The 19,563-nt window shown below is 38.7% G+C and overlaps 1 protein-coding gene across 5 annotated transcripts in view; it reads left to right on the top strand.

Annotated features, from left to right (window-relative positions):
- Positions 1-19,563, top strand: part of RBM33 (RNA binding motif protein 33) — a 100,857-nt gene that overhangs the window by 1,248 nt on the left and 80,046 nt on the right. For all 5 annotated transcript variants that reach the window (XM_063415888.1, XM_063415897.1, XM_063415878.1 and 2 more), the window contains exons 2-5: positions 9,655-9,733; positions 14,606-14,654; positions 16,487-16,563; positions 19,051-19,351. In XM_063415888.1, the coding sequence (XP_063271958.1) occupies positions 9,655-9,733; positions 14,606-14,654; positions 16,487-16,563; positions 19,051-19,351 (506 nt within the window). The remainder of the gene's footprint in view (positions 1-9,654; positions 9,734-14,605; positions 14,655-16,486; positions 16,564-19,050; positions 19,352-19,563) is intronic.

Here is a 19,563-nt window from a genome sequence, read left to right as displayed (position 1 = left end):
TGGTTTGATGGGTAACAAGGCACAAAAACATAATTACGTTTTTATGGTAAGACTTGCCATACAAAAAGGTAAATGTTACAAAGAAATTCCCAAATTTAGGAGTTGAGTTTGGGAAGAAGGCTAGGAGGGCCAGCACTACTGGTAAAACAGCAAATAGTTTAATACCTTAAGCATTGTTATAATAGTATTAAATATGCTGCAATATTGGAGTTACTTTTCAAAAGTCTGTCCTCATTTCTGTGGTTCAGATCTGTGATTCCACTTGTGATGTGGAAGTAAGGTTGCCATTCCTGTACTAGGTGAAAAATTTTGTGGTATTATGAGAATAGAGTAATTTAAAGGAAGTGTCACTTTTGAAGCTTTTTGGTACTTGTGTTTAAAACTGCTTCAAGTTGAACGAGTATGCTTTCATGTACAAGGATGTGTGCTGCGGCAGACAACCTTCAACAAAGTGATGAAACTGCAGTTTCAAGGCTGATTTTTGTTGTTGTTGTGGAGTTCCATTTGTGTCCAAGGATGAAACGGGATCCCTTTGTTCTAAGTGGGCAGAAGCAGTTGTTTGTTCAGCCTTCACACTGTGCCCATCAGTAAATGGTGGCCACTAAAATAGGATCCCTGCCCCATATAGACAGTGTTTGTTTAGTCGTGGTAATCACTGTGCAACACTTGCTGAATGGAGGAACCCACAGGTCACTTATGTGACTACAGGGAAAATTCCTGGTTGAAGTTGTTAAATACACTTTAAAGCCAGTCAAGAAAGCCTAGAACTTACAGAAATGGAATATGTAACTGTTTTTGGAAAGGAACTGCTATCTAAAGTCAGTAGCATGCAAAAGAAGCTCTGAACTAAGTGGTTTTAGTAATTTTTGAGTTTTAACTGTAGAAACTAATGTTGGGGGTTTAGTTTTTGAATTTTTAGGGTGAGGCAAAGACTTCAAAATATGGACATAACAGCACCCCACTGTTCTCTTGAAAAAAAGCTAATGATTGGTAAAATAGTACAAAATAGGTATTGGAAATATAATTTAGTGATAATTTGATGACGTTGTAGCATAACAGCTGACAGAATTCAATAGTTTTGGTTTTGAGGATGAAGATTAAAGTTTAAGCCCTCTGTAAGGGTATGCATAGTACAGGAATGAGAATGAAATGTGAAATGTCTGTGTTGGCTGAACATTTCAATGTATTTGATGGAAGGAAGGTGATTTAACTGTTGGACAGCATGTCTGGACTCCTTGGTCATTTCTAATTTTTAAAGCTGTGGGGAAATACTGGTATGATTCTTAAGAATAAAGCATTCACAAGATCTTTTGTGACCAGATGTGTTGGTGCAGCAAAGCTTTCTAAGGATGAAGGTTAAGGCTCTTGTGGTATTAGATTTCACAAACTAGAAAGTTTTGAAGTAGTGGTCTGTGAGATTTCTGGGAGTAATTCACAGTTGCATAATAGTTTGCAAATTCTTTAGCTAATCAGCCTGATTCAACCTGCTTCTAATTCTAGAATGGCTGCTTGTTGAAACATGAAAAGTTTCGAGGGTGTGTGAAGTGATGAGGGACCTTGAGGACTCATAGTTACTCATTGATAAGGCAGTGGTTCCCAAACTTTGTTCCAATTTCACATACAAAGACAGAACCAGAGGAAATACTGAATATTGAGTAATATAATCTTAAAGGGTGAGTACAGAGAAGATGGAGGCTTTCTCTTCTCAAGGAGCCACAGGGAGAGGACAAGGAACAATTGCTACAAACTGCACCAGGAGAGGCTACACTTGCTACAAGAAAGCCTCTTAACAGGAAGAATAATCAGTCACTGGAAAAATTTCCTCAGGGACATGAAGGAACCTCTGTTATTGGAGGCTTTCAGGATATGTTTGGACAGGATGCTAGATAAATTATCTTATCTAGACTCCCTTTTTCGTGGGAGATCAGGTGGTGTTGGAGAGTCCCTTCAAACCCGAACTATTGTGTGATTCCATGATCATGTAAGATAACAACCATTTTGTATAGATGTGGGAATTTTTCTTGGTATTTATTGCAGTCAGTGTGCAGCTAGATTTTAGTTTCATTTAGGGGGAGACATGGTTATGGGTTTGAACAACAAACCATACCCAAAACAAAGCTAGAAGCAACTTTGTCATTGTCTGCCATACTGCAGTAAGGGAAAATGATTGTAAATTTTCTTCCTTTCAGATTAGTTTACTTCTGATGAACATCAGTGGCCTAGAGGACTTAGGGTGGAGATGTCCTTGGGTTGTGAGTCGTGACAGGGATGAGGTGGAGAAGGAGTTGCAGAGGGTCCCATTGACACATGTCCCTTCCTGCTGGAAGTCCTGTACCAAGAGTAGGACAATGTGTTTCTGTACCTCTGAGGCTGTCAGCAGCTTCATTTCATTTGAGCATATATGAGGTTTGCTTTGCACTCTCAGCCATGTAAGGACTTCAAAAGCCTCTTGTGAAGCAGTTGATAAAAAGTGGAGAAAAGTTGATATTGTTGGCTCAGCATGTGTGGTACGTTGTGTGTGTTGTGGGTCACTCTCCAAGGATGTAGTAGATACTGTCCAGTGTGACAAATTCAGCTGAACTTGTTGTGCTTTGCACTGTTCAGCAGTGGCATCCAGGCACTGGAAACAGATTCTGCATTTGTGCTTTAGTGGTGCACATACCAAAACTCCAAGTCTTAAAGGTCTGTAGAGTTTACAGTTCATGAAATAATAGGCTCAGGGGTGTACCAAGAACTAGTGCCCTTGTGTTGTACTTAGTATTGTACTAAGAACTAGCACCAAAAAACAATACTACCTCAGTGTGCTTGAGGCAGGGAGATCTCCTTTAAACACAGCAATTTTTAATCTCTCTACCTGTTTTGACAAGGTTTCAGTCTTCTGAATGTTTTCTCTCTCAGGTCATCTGAGTATCAATTGGTTTTACAAAAGCCCAGCCAAACTTTATTGTACCGAATACTAAACCTCAGATTTTAGGTCACACAGAATTTGTTGTCCAGAATAATTTAGGATTATGGCTGTTACAGGCTTGACCCAAAATCTCCAAGTTAGTGATGTGATTCATCCTGTGTTATGTTGTAATGCAGCCTCAGTTTTAACCAGAACTTTTGGTTCCTGGGAAAGATGCTGGAGAGTTTCTGGAGAATTGCAGTTTCTTATTAGTGTCCAGATCCATTTGGTAACCAAACTCATGTGGATTCATTTAAACTCTCAGCCTCCCTTCACTGTTCAGCATTTGTAAAACAACTATGGCACTTTTGGTTTTCCAGAGCAAATATACTTTCTAGTTCCATCAGACTTTGAAAGTAATTATTTTTTAATTTGAAAATAATTATTTTTATTTTTTAATTTTAAAATTTTTATTATGACTTGGTGGTTTTGGGTTTAGATATAGATTATTAGTCAAATAAAAAAAGAAAAAAGGCCTTATTTCTTTCAACCATTGGTTAGAGAATTTTAATTGCAGGCAGCATTTAGTTAGTTCTGACCTTGCATATTGCTAGTGACTTGCTTTGCATACAACCGCTAAAAAAAAAGTTGATTTTGAGGATATAAAAGAATTTCTTGCCTGTAGAACTTAATTTTCTCTCTTAATTTTTTTTATTAGGAAGTTAATTTTGGTCTATAGTAATAATTTGGAAACAAAACATGAAATACACTAATTGAGGAATGTGCTAGGCAATTGCTAGGTTGTTATAAATACTTAGTCACCAAGTACTTACAGCTTCTATGAGTAATTGTTTACCAATATCAAGGCTGCCTGGTGTCTGTTCCTGAACAGATAAACTAAACTGAGTGTGGTGTATTTGTGCATAACATGGTAGTAAGGCTGAATGTGATTTTTGGGATGGTGTAGAGAGGTTGATTTTTTGTAATAAGTGGGACTGGATTTGTATTGAGCTTCATGAAGTGTTGGGTTTATGGTACAGACTTGGATTGAGAAATTCCTGTTGACCTCGTGGGTTTTTCCTGCCAGATGCTGTCAGGATTTGTTACCAGAAGTTTTTGTTCAGCTGGTGTTAATAGTACAGTTACATTGCCAGCCTGTGCTATAGGCACAGACATTCCTCATGTTATTTTGTATTGCATAGCAAGAGAGAACAAAATTCACTTCACTGTTTAGCTGGTTTTACGTGGTTTACTAAGGTGCTGAAAATCAAGTTTTTACAATTCCTATGTATTGTGTAACCTTTAGCAATGAAATATGAAGAAAAATATTCTGTAGAAATATTCTGTTACATAAAAACAACCTGGTTAAATGTTTTAAATCAGGAGTCTTGCTCTTGAAATGCTGTTCAGTTGTCATGCTTAGTGTTTTGCATGGGATAAAGCAAGATGGGCTTGTTGTATTCAGCAGTATTTGAGGAGTAAAGAAATAGTGTTTTTTCATGTGGTAAATGACTTTTTCCCCTCTAATTTTCTGTTCTTTTTTCTTTTTTTTTACTAGCTCCCTTTCGTATCATAGAATCATATTTGGTTTATTTTTATTTAACCAAAGCAACAAGGTTTAGTTACTTCATTGAAAGACCTGTTGGGTAAAGAGTTCACAGGACTTTTTTGTCCATTGAACTGTAGGTTCGTTGTGGCATCTCCATCTTGTTTTGGATAAGAAGTCTTCAGTGCATTTCAGTGCCTACAGCTACAAGAATAAGCTTTGTGTTCAGGAAAGTGTAATGCTGAAACAAACCAGAACACAGAATTTTGAAATGTTCATGCAGCAGCACCTGGTTAGTGTTCCAGAAAGCTTTCAGGTGTAGGTCTAGGAGGACTAAAAATGCAGTCCTCAAATGTTTTCCTTACTCCACAAGTCTTGGCCGTGTCACTGCAGTAAAATACTCATGGTAGCAACAGTTGCTATGTGTGACTACCTTTTTAGGCTGTTAGTACCATTTTAAGATGTTAAGAGCTCTGCAGTTTTCTGCTGATTCACCTCCTACGCTTGTGAGACTTGACTGTGCAGCTTAAGACTTCCATTTTACACAGAAAAATTAGTGAGGATTTTATTGAAGGGTGTCCACAGGGTTAGAAACTGCCATCAGCACTGCCAGAGAAGAAATGAGACTTGTATTTTGCAAATTTCTGGTACGGATGATCTGTTCTCATTGAACAGGAAAAAAGATATAAGTTTTGGCCATATATCATAAAAGCAGAACATAAGCTGTATGGAACAACTGCATCACTGCTGGTGCAGCACCAGGGTAAATGTAAATAAAATAGGAACCTTTTTGTGTGGGGCCCAGGTGTGTTTGTGCCTGTTGGAGTTCACAGCTGGCCAGAGCCTTACACAGCAGGCTGGTCTAACAAATGAGCCAGCGTTAGTCCTTCTCTGCAGCATCCTGAAACTTCCCTGCTGCTTGGAGCACGGTGCTTTCCTTAGAACTGCAGGAGGAAGAGCCAGGTGGTGGATTGGATTGGTTTGGTTTTTCCCCTCTGTAACTGGCTTGTTCTGCTTCCTTATTCAGCTGATTTTTTTTTGGTGTTCCATAGGTCTCCTTTGGTTTGCTATAGGGTTTTTTGTTTTGTTTTATTTACTAATTTTGCCTGGAAATTGGAGGAGGCTTAGTGTGTTTAGAGATCACGTGTCAGTACCAGCTGATGCACAAACATAATTTTGGTGAGCTTTGCCTGAAACTGAGAGGAGGAGCCGGGCCCAGCGCCTCCGGTGCCTTAGCAACAGTTGCTGTGTACAGCTGTAGGGAGACTGCTGGAGCAAATACAGAACTTCTTCCCTGCCATAGACAATTTAATGCTTTAGAAGCTTGTGTTTGTGGATTCCCACCACCCATTTTTTTCCTACTGTCTTCCACACAGTAATACTGAGAATTATTTTTAAAAAATTAAACTTTGGCTGTTGCTCTCAGTGGTTGTGTACTCTGCTGATGCTGAGTTGTTTTATTTATGTAAAGCTAATATTTTACTGGCATTTAACCATCCATGACACAAACATTGATTTAGAAGTTTCTCAAGGAGAAGCAGCTATAAATACTACATTGATTGTTGTTTATTGGTATTTTGCAATGTTATTGCCTAGACAGGTCGAAGAAAAGTAAAAGTCTGTGGTTTCAGAAATGGAGACAAAATAATTTCTCATGAAATCTGTGAGGTATCACATCACACTGCAGGTGCAAGGCCTGAGTCCATTTCAGAGCTGCTGTCTCACAAATAAAGCTGGCACAGAATGCTATTTGTAGATGTATGAGCCTTGTGACCTCCTTTTCTAAAGGAAAGCTACAACCTGCTCTGGGCTCTGACAGTCCTTAATGTCAAAATGGCATAATTTGTAATGCTCATTGTCAGTGTCAGCTGTCACAGAACAAATAAGCATAGAAAAGAGAAGCTGTCTCTTTCTGTCCTGACGATCTTTATATCATGTGTGTTGAGATGGGGAGAGAAGAGGTGAGAACAGAGGTGAATGTGGAGCAGTTCTTGCAAGCTGTGGTCACTACAGGCAAATGGAGCAGTCATTTTTGAGGATTTTGTGTGCATCCTGCTAGAGGGCAATGGAGGAAAAGAGCTTTGCTAGACATAATTCAGCTTTGAATTTTGGTAGGAGTTGCTCATGAATAAGGAATGGGATGTGAGAAAGTTGGAGATTGGAAGAGCCGGAGGGTGGAGGTTCGTGATGTTGGCTGAGTGGTGAGAGTTCAGGTCCACACTAGGAACTTGCCGGGAACTTGGACCATCCTTTTCTGTAGTTCCTTCATTAGCAGCAGTAGTAGGTTGAAACATTTTTATGGCTGTGAAACTTCAATATCTGGGTTGGAAAAGTCAACCCTGAGTTGTATGAAAAAGTGTTTAACTGTGCTCTGGAGATAAGAAGGGTTTGGTGTGTAATTTTGTGTTGTCTGTAGATTTTTTGTGTTGTCTGTCTGTTTGTATTGTCTAGATTTAAACCTGGCTGATGGGAAGATCCATCTCTGGAAGGATTGTGTGCTAAGACCTCAGATCTTCAAGTGCTCTTAGTTTATAATACAAATTAGTATTATCTAGTACTATAAATATCTAGTGCTAAGGGAATGCCTGGCATGAAAAAATATATCTTGCAAGCAGGCATAGCTTAAAAAGAATTTCCTGTCTTCCTGGTGGTGGTGATTGTTTTGAGCTGTGTTAGGCAGTATCTGGACACTTGTTATTTGGGTTGCTACCAAACCAGTTGCTTTACCTTAAAAAAGAATCCTTGGTGGTGGTTACATCAAGTCAGTGGATTACAGTAATCCTGCTGTAAGAACAGTGGCAGTGTGCATTTATTTGTGCCCTTAAAATGTCTGTGCACTAAGACAGTCACTGCAGCGTGGGTTTAAATGACCATAAAGAGAGCAAAGGGGCCTTTTTTTCCCCCCCAGAGACCACAGAATTACTTAATTTAGTGTTCAAGAGGAAGATGGGAAATACTTGTGTATTTGTTTGGCTTTCCTTTGTGAGTGGAATAGGAATTGGTATAGGAGTTTTCAATATGTAGATGTTTGAGCAGAGAAATGTAAAACAACTGTTTTCAATGGTTTTAGCTCATGTAAATCAGTTAAAATATAAAAGATTAATTAATTAAAATTAGACATATCTGTTGATAGTAAAGGGGAAAACCTGATCAAGGAGAATTATTTCTGCCTACTGCTTCAAAATAAAGGAGTTGCCACACTTGTCTCATGTTGCATGATAATTCATATTGAGCACTCTTCCTTTCACAGCTATTTATGATTGAAATTTCTGGTTTGAATGTTCTTAATATAGTGATGTCGCAAGATCTGGATTTTTCTCTTTTTAATGTTTTTACCTTTTAAACTTCCATCAGTCACTAACACTGATATTTTGATAAGTTGAAGTGAGACATGAATAGGTTGTCATTGCATATGGGAAATACTCACTTAAGGACACTGGGCTGAGTTTAAAGGGCTGAAGACAGATTTGGTTTTGGAGATTTATTAAAGAAACCAACCAAACAAAAAACCCCAGTGGAATAAAACAGTTGTTCCCTGGCAGTGTACTGGGTCAAAGAGTTGAATGCAAATAGACTCAGGAGCATGAGTGGATTTATGACATCTTGATCCCAGTTCAGAGGGTCAGACTGCAAGGACTGGATTGCTTGACCTCCTTTATCTTGCAGACCATTAAACTGCAGCAGGTTTCCCTCTGTGTTGAGCATAACTTTTAATTGCCCATTTCTTTGGTTCTTAGCAAAGTTGTTAAAGTGTATGAAAAGTGAATCCAGGTGGGCTGTAGTCAGAGAAGGGGAGAGGGGAGGTTGAGTGTGTGTCAGGATATGTGCTTCCAGTTTCCAGGTGACATGTCATGATGTCTGAACAGAGCAAATGACCTTTGCATATTCTTGCAGAGAAATAGAAGTTTTTGTATTTTTAAGTAGCAGAATTGTCATTTGCAAACTAAGCTATGCAAGAGGTAATGGTGGGCTAAATTAGGGTATTTGTTGAGAGAAATATGGAGCAGCAGTTGTTTCTTGGAAGGCAAGTGCACATTTCCATAGTGTAGTCCCCTTCAGTGACTCCTGGTGGTTTTCCTGCCCCAGTTGAGATGACTGATGGTCCTTCCACCTGACTTCTCTCTGCTGTGTCACCTTGCTGGTGCTGAGCTGCCCTGTGCCTTTGCAGAGTTCCTTTGCAGCCTCAGTGTTAGTGGATGAGCTCGTGGCCTCCAAGGCAAGGAAGGATTTGGCAGATGATGTTACCTTCACCTCCACTGCACCTCAGTGTCTGCATTTCTGGACAGCTGGTGTTTCTGGAATGACCTTCATTGACAGAATTTGCCAGTGATTTAGCTCATGCCGTTTTCTTTGGGTGATCCTTGTCACAACAGTGAGAAGAGGCAAAGCTGTGTAGGACATTCTGGGTTTTTTTATTGTTGAAGCATGGAGATGTCAGCAGATAGTGGCTTAGCATGAGCCAGAAGTGTGTCCAGGTGGCCAGGAGGGCCATCTTGGTTTTTGTGTGTGGCCAGCAGGGCAAAAGCTGTGATCACCCCTTTTTACTCCATACTGGTGAGGCCCCACCTCAAATCCTGTGTTCAGTTTTGGGCCTCTCAGTACAAGAAGGACACTGAGGTGCTGGAGGGTATCCAGAGAAGGGCAGGGAATTTGGTGCAGGGTCTGGAGCACAGGTCTGACAAGGAGCAGCTGAGAGAGCTGTAGGGGGGTCAGTCTGGAGAAAAGGAGGCTCAGGGGAGACCTTAGTGCTCTCTACAACCTCCTGAGAGGAGGCTGGAGCCAGCTGGGTCTGTCTCTTCCCCTGGGTAACACTGGACAAGATGAGAGGAAATGACCTTAAGTTGTGCCAAGGGATGTTTGAAAGGATTGTAAAGATTTGGAACAGACTTCCCAGGGAAGTGAAGTTATCTCTGGAAGAGTTCAAAAACTGTGTGGATATGGCACTTGAGGACATGGTTTAATGGTGAACACGGTGGTAGAGCTGGGTTGATGGTTCAACGTGGCAATCTTACAGGTCTTTTCCAACCACAATGACTCTATAATTCTACACTGGTATTTGTCTGTTTTCTTCATGTTAATTGAAAAGTAGAAAAAGGTATTTTTGCATCTTCTGAACAACATGCACACCCCCACGCTCACCCAGAAAATCCCATCGTTGTAATTTCTTTGGCAGCCTTTCATTTCAGTAAGAATTATTTAATGTAGTCGCCTTTTTTTACAGATGATGACTTTGATCAGTTTGATAAGCCTGGTGCAGAAAGGTCTTGGAGAAGAAGAGCTGGAGATGACGACTGGGACAGGTAGGTAGAATTTTTTCATGTTTAGTTTCTGTGTGCTGAATTGCATTGTTCTGTTTCCCCGTTCTGGCATTTTGTACTCTAACATTTAGATTCTAATGAAGATGTTGGTTGTTTTGCATGTGTCAGCCAATGCTAGATCATGCCAAACAGCTACTTGCCTTGAGGAATATGGAGCATTGTGAAGAGATGCCATTTAAAATTGGATAAATACAAAGTATTTGTGATGTGTAATTTTGCAATTAGTGTTTTGGTTTTGCTTTTGAATATTTAGTAGACCTAGGTGGTTTGAATAGAATTTGCTAGTACTTGAATCTTCCCAACTTAGTTTTTAAAATCTTTTTTTACTTTAACTTGATGTTTAAATTCTTATCCTCAAAGTTTTGCTTCAGTTTTAAATTGGGGAAGAGAAGGAGAGCTTAGGCATGGGCTTCTTCAGTAATACAACTTTTTAAAGACTGAGAAGTGTGTGTACGCTGGATTATTTTGGGAGCAGATGTGTGTTCTTTTATGAGACAGGAATCAAGCTGATAGCTACACTGGTCTATTCTTTCTGGGAGAAAACTTTCCACTTATTTCTGTTGTTTTTCTATGATTTCTTTTTAGTAATAGACTTGTTCAGACTTTGCCAGTGGTTTTCACTCTGAAAGGGAGAAAAAAAAATATTCCAAGTAGATTTCTGTCTTCTCTAATAATCACTCAAGTGATTGTAGTAAACAAATTTTGCTGTAAGTAGTTTTCCATTGAGCTGAGCCCTTGGAGTAAATCAACTGCTCTACATTTATTGTCATTCCAGAGGCATTAGTTTCCTCTTCCTTGGTATTGTGCTAGGTTAAGTGGGTAGTTTTCATTGCTGCTGAGGCCAGTGTGACTGAGGAATTTGGACAGTAGCTCTGGCACACGCAGGGTGTTCTGCTGTTTGCTGGTGAGCAGTGTCTGCTCAGGCCAGGCCAGTACAGCCGTTCCAGGCTTGGATGCTGAGGTGTACCAAGAACTGCTCTGCTTTGAGAGTGTAACTAAAATTACTTGCTCAGGCTGGGTCACTCCTGTGCTGCCTCCCATCCCCAGGACTGGCTATTCAGAAACCTTAAAATCAGTATTACAGGGAAAATGTTTTGTATTAGAACATTTTCTGAACTTTTGGCCTTTGTTGCATGAGTGGGTGGGCTCTCAGCTACTGACTGTTCATTTTTTGGTTTAGCTGCCCTACTCATCACTTGGGGAAATCTGGAAGAGTCAAGTAGCTGTTGCATCAGAAGTTGGAATCTTTTACCCAGTGGTGAACTCCTTGGGCAAAGCTGGTTCTAACAGAACTTAACACTTTTAGAGTATTTTAAGTATTTAGAGTTTGAGTATTTTCACTAAACTGAGACGTTCAAGTATACAAGGACTTAGTTTTAGAAAAACGTTTTAATTTGTGTTTATTATTAGCTGTATTTAATTAAAGAGACACAATCAAAAATTCAGTAGTGAAATTGTGGAGGAAGTGGTTTCAGGTGCAGAGCAGAAGATTCTAGAATTTCATCTTGCAGATCCTTTCAGAAATTTTATTTTACAACTGTATCTAATAAAATACTATTTGAATGTATTAGAAATTTTTTGTTAATATTATTCTCTTCAAATTCCAAAGCTATTTTTGTAAGTATTGAGTTCTGTCGATGTCTTGGCACTTAAAAATGCTGTGCATGGGTATGTTGCCTACTGTAGTTGTTTGGGAGTTTTACCTGCTGGCCTAATTCAGTATAGGAGTTATTTTTTTGAAGATAGAAAAAAGGCTGGATGAGCACAGTGGTGTTGTTTTAATATTTCAGGCGTTGTTTTCATCTGAAGTGTCACTGGGTTGGGGGAGAGATGAAGGAGTTCTGTTGGTCACATATCTTCATCAACCTTCAGCTCTTACTGTGTTGTTACTTACTGAGTCCCATCCCCCAGTCACTTAAATAATTCTGAATTTTCAGATCTCTGTCCTTTCTCAAACCCTGGAGAGTGTTAACTGAGAGTTGGAAGGCCCCAGTTATTTGGGAGTACAAGTGAAACATTGTTCTGGGAGATTTTTTTCCCATTTTTTACAGGTTCTTTTTGTGAAACATTTGTGTCCTTGCTAGTGCTCAGGTTTAATGAGGCATGCTTAAGAAGTTGGAGAAAAGGGCCAGTCTGATGTCTTCATCACATTAATTTGTACTTTTATCTCATTAAGTAGCTCAAAGCTTGGGTTTGGGAAAAACCTGCATTTCTGGTGCTCTCCTTCAAAATGGTAGGGCAGATTTAGTAGCTGATTTTTGCTGAAATTCACTTGTTCAGACCCTTCTTTGGGATTACTGATTTCTCTGTGCTAGCTGAAAACTTTTCACTTTTTATTGTCTGATTTTTTTTTCCTTACTTGAGAAAGCTAAATTTATTTAGTGAGGAAGATGTTGGGTATTGGGCGTTGAGGAACGGGGAGAAAATCTCTTTCTTCTGAGAGCAGCAAACCCAAAATCATTGTAACACAAAATTTCCTAATATTGTGGTTTGTGAAAGACTTCTGTGTTGTGATGATAGCAAGAGTGGGTGCCTTTGGAAGTAGCATAGATGTGTACTTTCATTCCAGTTTAATTTATTTTATGTGGATTTGTGCGATGTCAAATTAATTTTTGTCTATTTCTCTCGGCTAGCCTAAGATTTGCTAGTGCCTGGCGATTTTTTGTTTGTTTTCTTGGTGATTCTTTTATTTGTTTGCTTTGTTCTTTAATGGTCAGATTTAGTCCTTGTGATACTCTTTTCTATAGACAACTTCAGATATGGCTACTTTAAATGAGCTTTAGATGATTCCACTTTACACTGCAGGCTTTTCACTGTTACTTTGTTTATTCAAAAAGTTACTCATGGTCATTTTTTCTTACTCTAATTTATCAATTCAATACTGAATGACATTGAATATTTTAATAGGTTTTGAAGGGCATCATGCGAATTACTTTTTGCTTCTGATATAAACTTCATTTATATCCTAGTGTTAATTTTTTTGACTGTCAGGCTATAGGCCAGAGTGTTGGAAAATCTAGAATATGTTTGCAGTTAATTCTAGAGATCAAATGTTACTTTTTTTCTAAATGATCACATCAAGGATGCTTTTTAGTAATGTGGTAAATAGGCCTAGGTATGTTTAGATAATTAGTTTAATCTTTCACTTTCTTTTGCATTCCTTTCCTTAATCTGAATTTCTTGCTGCCTGAACTTGGTTTTTGTCTTGGAATGCTGCTGTAACATATGCTCTTGCCATTTCTTGGAATTTCTGTAGTGCAGTTTTATTAAAAGCTGTCAATGATGGACCATAGTGCTGGGAAATATTTTCTAACATTTTGGTGCATTTGTCAGATTACTGGCAGTTGAAAAGATTAGTGATTTTTTTAGAGACAAAATTGAAGTAGGAAATTCTTCTGCAACTATTTCTGTTACATAGAGTTTATTGTCTCTAAAAGAAAAGGCTGAAATTCTAATCAATTTGCTCTTTAAAATGTGTGGTATGTCTTATCTCCCAGTTTTTGTTTAATATTACATGGAGCACAAAACAATTGCTGTTTATTAATGTTCAGTCATTCCTGGAACTATTTGTGATCAGTAACAGTGGATAAATTCTGTATACTGATGATAATGTCCTATTTAGGGCTTATTTGATGTATCATTTGTTCTTTCCTAGCCCACAAGATTCTTACAACCCTCACTCCCCCTTCCCTCCTATGTTATCTGTACAGTAATTGGCTCAAGAGATTGATCCATCTGCAAAACAAACTGATTTATGTTCTGGGATTGCCTCCCCATTTTCAAGTATTCACAATGTGGTCCTAAGGAACTCTTACACAAATTCCTTTTCAGTTCATATAGGCTATTCTATAGGGATGATTTGTTGTGTATGTACTGCCTAAGGCATGGTGACTTTTGTTTTTTGGGTTTTTTTTGGTTGTTTTTTTTTTTTAAGATGTGCAGGTAGAAGTAGTCTCAAAGTACAGCTCATATTTCAGATCACTGGCATCTCATTTTAGTATTGATACACATACTCTACTACATGCTTTTGTCAGTAACAAGTGTTTATTTTAGAAAGGGAATCTGGTCATCCCTGTCACTAGATAATTCTTTCACTGAAGGGAGAATGAAATTAAGCAGTTTTTCGAAAGTTTAGCCCACTTGGAATGTAGTTCTTGGTATTGAATCATATTTAAGGGGCAGTTACACTGTGATGGCAGAAGTGTTGTAAGCCAGTATTCCTGTTTCCTGAATTCTTGGGCACAAAGATAACACTGATGAAGCATCCATTTGATTTTGTCACCCTAAAAAGGTGTGTTTAACCTCACCCTCAACTTGGGGAGGAAGGGATAAAGTGTTTATGAAAGATCAAGGCCTAAGCCTGGCCTAAGGAAAGATCCAGGCATCTTCCCGTCCTCCCGGGTCCTTGCTGAGGAGCAGCTCGGGCCACATGAGGACCTGTAGACTGAATCTTGTCCACAGGACATTTCTGCCTCATGTCCTCCCTGGGGAGCTGGAAATCAGCAATTTGGACAAAAATGAGTTTGGACAGTGTGTCCAAATGGCCTTGGAGTGAAGGATCTAGAATGGCTGGCTGTGCCTGTGCTTGTGTTTCTCTGCTGTGTTTAGTTAAGGGGATATGGAAAGAAGAGCATATAGAAATGAAATTACTGTATAACAGCAGACTTATTTATTATGTATGGTCTGTTGTTTCACTGAAAATACATGCCTTTTATTCCTTGAATGCTTTGCTAAAATAGGCTTTGTGCTGGCTTGGCAGCAATTCTACTTGAGTCAGTTTTTTAAGGCATATGCCCTGTAAGGTTTTTGGGTTTTTTTTTGTAAAGTTCAGCTTCTTAAATTTCTGTTTTACAGTGAACTCGATGATGACTTGCTTGGAGAGGATTTGCTAACTGGAAAAAAGGTAAGAGATGTGCCTTGAAGTGAATTGTTGCCGATATTAAAATGTGAATGTTGTTCAGTTTATCCGGTTCAAGTGTTTGGTTTGACCTCATGGTTTTAGTCACCTCCCCAAAGCCTGATAACCACAGGTACCTGAGGTCTGCCTTACTGCCAGAGCATTCTGCACCCAGGGCTCTGTTTCCTTTTGTGAAATACCTCCAATTGTGGCTTTTTAAAATAAAACTTACAGAATTTTTTTTTAACCCAGTTAGGTCTCCTGGATGCTAATTAGCATGATGGAGAATTTAATCCAAATGCCAGTTTCCTGGCTATTAAAAATCACTTGTCAAAATAGCAGCAGTATTTACCAGAGAGGAAATAAAAAAGCAGTCAGTGTTGTCTGTGAAAGTTCACACTGTGTGCACGATCTGCTGCCTCGCTCTATGAGTAGGCAGAGGATTTCCCCTTTTAAAGTGAGGGGGGAGGTATGGGAACAGCTAAAACTGGGGTACATAAACAAGTTTTCCCCTATGTCTGCTATAGACTCTTCCTGCCTATTTTCAGGATTGAACTCTGTGGAAAGAGCTAAATGTAACTTTGGACTTGCCAGATATCAGTAGGAGAAGACAGGATTTCTGTCTGAGAAATCAAATTGACTAGTCACTTCTTTCTGTATTTTATCTTCTGAGTGAATTAATTTTGAAAGTAGTTTTTGAAATTTTAGTTGGAGATGAATAGGTTGTTAAGAAACACGGCTCTGTTAAGAAAATTAAATTTTATTTGTTGTAGTTTTTATAACCATCCTCTAAATGTTGGAAGTTAGCTTCTTGAAAATATTACAGCTTCTGTGAGCATTTCCTATTAAAGATAGGAAGTTCTTTATTCTCATAGCCTGGTTTAAAAAGAATAAAATTCTAGGAGGATAATGTTTGCAGATGTTTGTTAACACAGTTACTAAAACCAGAAGCAGTTAACATTGAATGAGGAGATAAAGTTACTTACCTTTAAAAATTATATATGTGAATACTAACCAGTACTTGATTGTCCAGTGTATTATGGGTTTTTGTGCTTTTTCTAGTCTTCATTTTAGTTTGCCATGTTACAGAGCATTATCTGTGGGTATGGACTCGTGGTGGGGTAATAATGGATTTCTCAGAAAGTTTTCCCTGAGTTATTTAGGCTAAACTTCCTTCTACCTAATCTCATCCCAGTACTTTTAGATAAATCCATCTTTGTGTAACCTTTCTGGCCCTATTTCTTTAGGGCTTGGAAATGTTGCTAAGCAGAACTGAAATTATCTCTCCCTAGGGGGTAATTATTAAAAGAAAAAAACAACTGAAAGTTGTTGAATTTGACAGACAAATTAGGAGGAGACACAGTATTTTCTTTTGTTGTTTTTTTTTCTTCACTTACAAACTGGTCATGATTTTTCACCTTTCTTTATCATACCCTTTCCTCCAGTATTGTATCTCTTCTCTCTAGAAGTTGCAGTTCATGCATTTTCTAGACTTGCCTAATGCATCAAGGTCACAAGGCTGTGTATAAGAGCTAATCTTCCTTCCCTCCTGGTCTGTCTGAAGAGAGTTGTCATCTTTGGCTATATTTGAGAATGGATCAGTGAAAAAGAAGTGTTGATAGGGCAATTTGAGTTCTGTAAGTTTCCGTAGGATTGTCAAATATGTATTTTAAGATTTGTGTTCTTGTGTTGTGTGTTTTTTCTTATTGAATTAGGTAATTTCTTTGAGGATATGGTCTTAGTTTGGGATGTATTCTTCATGAAAAAAATTTAGCATTCGGTACTTAGTTAAAAGTTTGTATCTTTTATGTTCATGATTGGCTTTTTTTGAAACCTAGAATCAGTCAGACTTGTCAGATGAGGAGCTGAATGATGATCTTCTGCAAAGTGACAATGAAGAGGAACAAGAATTTCGGTATTTCTCTTTTGAATCTTGTTTTGGATAATTCAAAGCTGTGAATGATTCCTATTACTGATAACTAACAACTACTAAATGAAGTTATTGGTATATACTTAAAATAGTTTTGCTTTTTACCTAGCCAGCTACTTAGTGATGTATATATAATGTACTCAGTAACACTGTTAACATTTCAGTAGAGCTATTTTTATTTTGATCTAATAAATTTATTCAAATCTCTAAAGAGCTTATAAGAAGAAATTGTGTCATCTGTTGTGCTAATAGAATTAATTATAAGCACTTACAGAGCTTTCTTTAGTGCCTCAGTACTGCCTGCTGTGGTAAGCTTCCTTCAGATGCCAAGATGATTTTTTCTTTTTCTTTTATATACCGTTTATATCGCTTTTATGTATCCTCAGTACTCTTAGCATGCATACTTGTAATTCCTAAAGTGTGATAATTTAGCATAGTCCTAGTATTCTGTTAGGCCACGAGACCAAACATCCTGAAGGCCTTGTACTGGGAGGCCAGAAAACCCAACACTATCTTGAGAAACCAAGGTTCTCCCTAGAGCATATCCCATATGTAAACTAGAGATTTAGCCCATCCAGGGGGGAATTCCTTGGGCTGGGATTGGGGAATTCTCGTTAGATATGTCATTTGTAAGATCTGTAAAATAGTATATGGAACTTACCCTGTGTGTGCATTTTGGCACATTCCACCTTGGAGAAGTGGTGCACCATAAGGATCCTTATTAAATACTGAGGTAAAAAACCCTTTATCCCTTAACCATGTCTGGCTCTTAATTTTTAGGACCAAGGGAAAGGCATCACTCCTATATAGTCCTTTTCTGCCATCTTTTAAAAATCTATCTTACCTCCTAAGGCTCTGAGGAGGGGAATGAATTTGTGACTTAAATATTTGTGTACAATTAGACAGCAGAAAATTTTGAACAGACTTGATAGGCAGGAGCAGATATTTCCAGGGGAGTTTACTGAGGATGCTGCCCTGTGAATACCCTGTGGTAATACAGCTCCTCAGCTGAATTTATGGGCATTACAAGTTAATATGAGTGTCTTGTTTTTACTTTTCAAGCTGGACTGAAGTAGGGGAGAAGATGCTTGTCATGCCAAAGTGATGCAGTGCCATTGTTGCTTTTCCTGGCCTGTTTTTGCAGCTTTCCCTTATTGCACGCTGTGCAGGGCATGTCCTCTGAAGGGCTATGAGTGTATGTGTATAACATACAGAGGTGTATCTCCATCTCTGAGATCTCCTGCCTTTAGCTGTAATTAGGATAAGGACTCCTGTCCTTCTGGTGGACTGATGAGGGTGTGATAAAATGCTCCACTACCAATCTCTTCATTGGCTGCCATTTTCCTCTGTGCAGGAGTGAGGGCTGGAGTGTTCCCTTTGAGAAGGGCAGTCCCAGTTACAGTTCTTGGCTGGTTTTTTCCTGTGTGTGCTCCTCTGGGTAGCACAGATGGTGTGTGACCAAACACAGTGATGATAAAGTATCTCAAATGGGATAATATTGCTCAGTGGAAGCAGGTTTCTGTAGACAAGTTCTGCATTTTTAGCAGTCTTATTGCCAGAGAGAGCCTTTGCCTTCCCCTTATGTTTCCAGTCAACCTCATGCTTCTGTAGTTGGGAGGATAATGATAATCCTGCATAATGTCTTCACTTTTGTGTTAAATCTTCTCCCTCTTAGAGCTGCAAATAGCTCAAAGCTGCCTGCATCTTATTCCCCCAAACTTTGGAAAATGAAGACTAATAGGAATGTTATTTAAAAAAAGATAGTAATTTTGTGTTCCTTATACCTGAAGCTCTCAAATCAAGAACTAGTCTGCTGTTGGTTACTTGCTTTTTTGTGTTGATGGCACTGGCTTTCATAAACAGTAAACTCTGAGCTTTGCTTTGCCTGCCTGCAGATTATAAACTTGCCAGTTTTTGTATTGATTGTTTTTTTCAGTGTCTGTGCTAGTTAAGCATGTCTTAATCATTTAAATTATAGTTCTTGACTATTTTATATCAAGGAGAATATTAAAGCTATCATAAAAATGCAAGTTTGAATTCAAGATAATCAAGAATGATCAATATTAATGCATTTAGTAAAAAGTATTTTACTAGTGTATTCTGAAAGATTGGGAAAACAGCAAAACAGATGTCCCTATAGTCTTTTTTTTTTTTTTTTTTTTTTTTTTTTTTTTTTGTTAGTCTTGGAATTAAAATTGAATCTGGTCTGCTTTGGTTACCAAGCAGGACTTTTGCCAGTTTGACCTGCTAAACCATCTGGTTGGTTTGATTCCCCTGGTCAAATAGCCTGCAGCTGGTGATAAGCTGCATTTTAGTATGCATTATGAGAACATGGCATGGAGTCAAATAGTGTATGGAGTATAATTCTATCCACCAACTTGGAGATTTTATGTTTGTTGGCTTTATTTTGCTACATCTTAGTGAGCAGTTGCCAGTTAGACTTGAGCCTCTGAATTGTCCCCTGTCCCACAGCTCTCCAGGTGTCACAGTGAGCCTCAATGCCACCTCTGGCATCCTGACATCCTACGAGCTCTCCAAGTCCATCAACGATCCCTCACTGGAACACGAGTCAGAGTATGACCAAGGGGAAGATGAGATTGGTTATGACAAATCCGAAGCACCTGAAGAATATGCCTCAGAGTATGCAGAGGAGGGACATTATGAAGGCCACGATCCTGAACTGACAGAAGACCAAATAGAATATGGGGAAGAGCCTGGAGAAGAGGATGAAGTGCTAGACCTTGAAATCAATGAACCCCTAGATGAATTTCCAGTGAGTTTCCTTCTATTGTATCTTCGAAGATAACATTGCTTCACGTGCATAGGGGTTTAGACTGATGTAAAATCTGTTTACCTCCCTGGGGAGGAGGGGAAATTAGACCTATTATCACTGTCTGCCAGTTTCTTTATCTAGGCTGTGACAAAGTTTGTGTTGACAGCTTGTTTGGCGGTAGGTAATGCTCCTTTGTCATGCTGGAAAGCAGT

Source organism: Prinia subflava, chromosome 1 (assembly GCF_021018805.1).
Source record: "Prinia subflava isolate CZ2003 ecotype Zambia chromosome 1, Cam_Psub_1.2, whole genome shotgun sequence".
Taxonomy (NCBI): Eukaryota; Metazoa; Chordata; class Aves; order Passeriformes; family Cisticolidae; genus Prinia; species Prinia subflava.
Note: the sequence above shows the minus strand (reverse complement) of the source record. Positions and strands in the feature narration are given on the sequence as shown.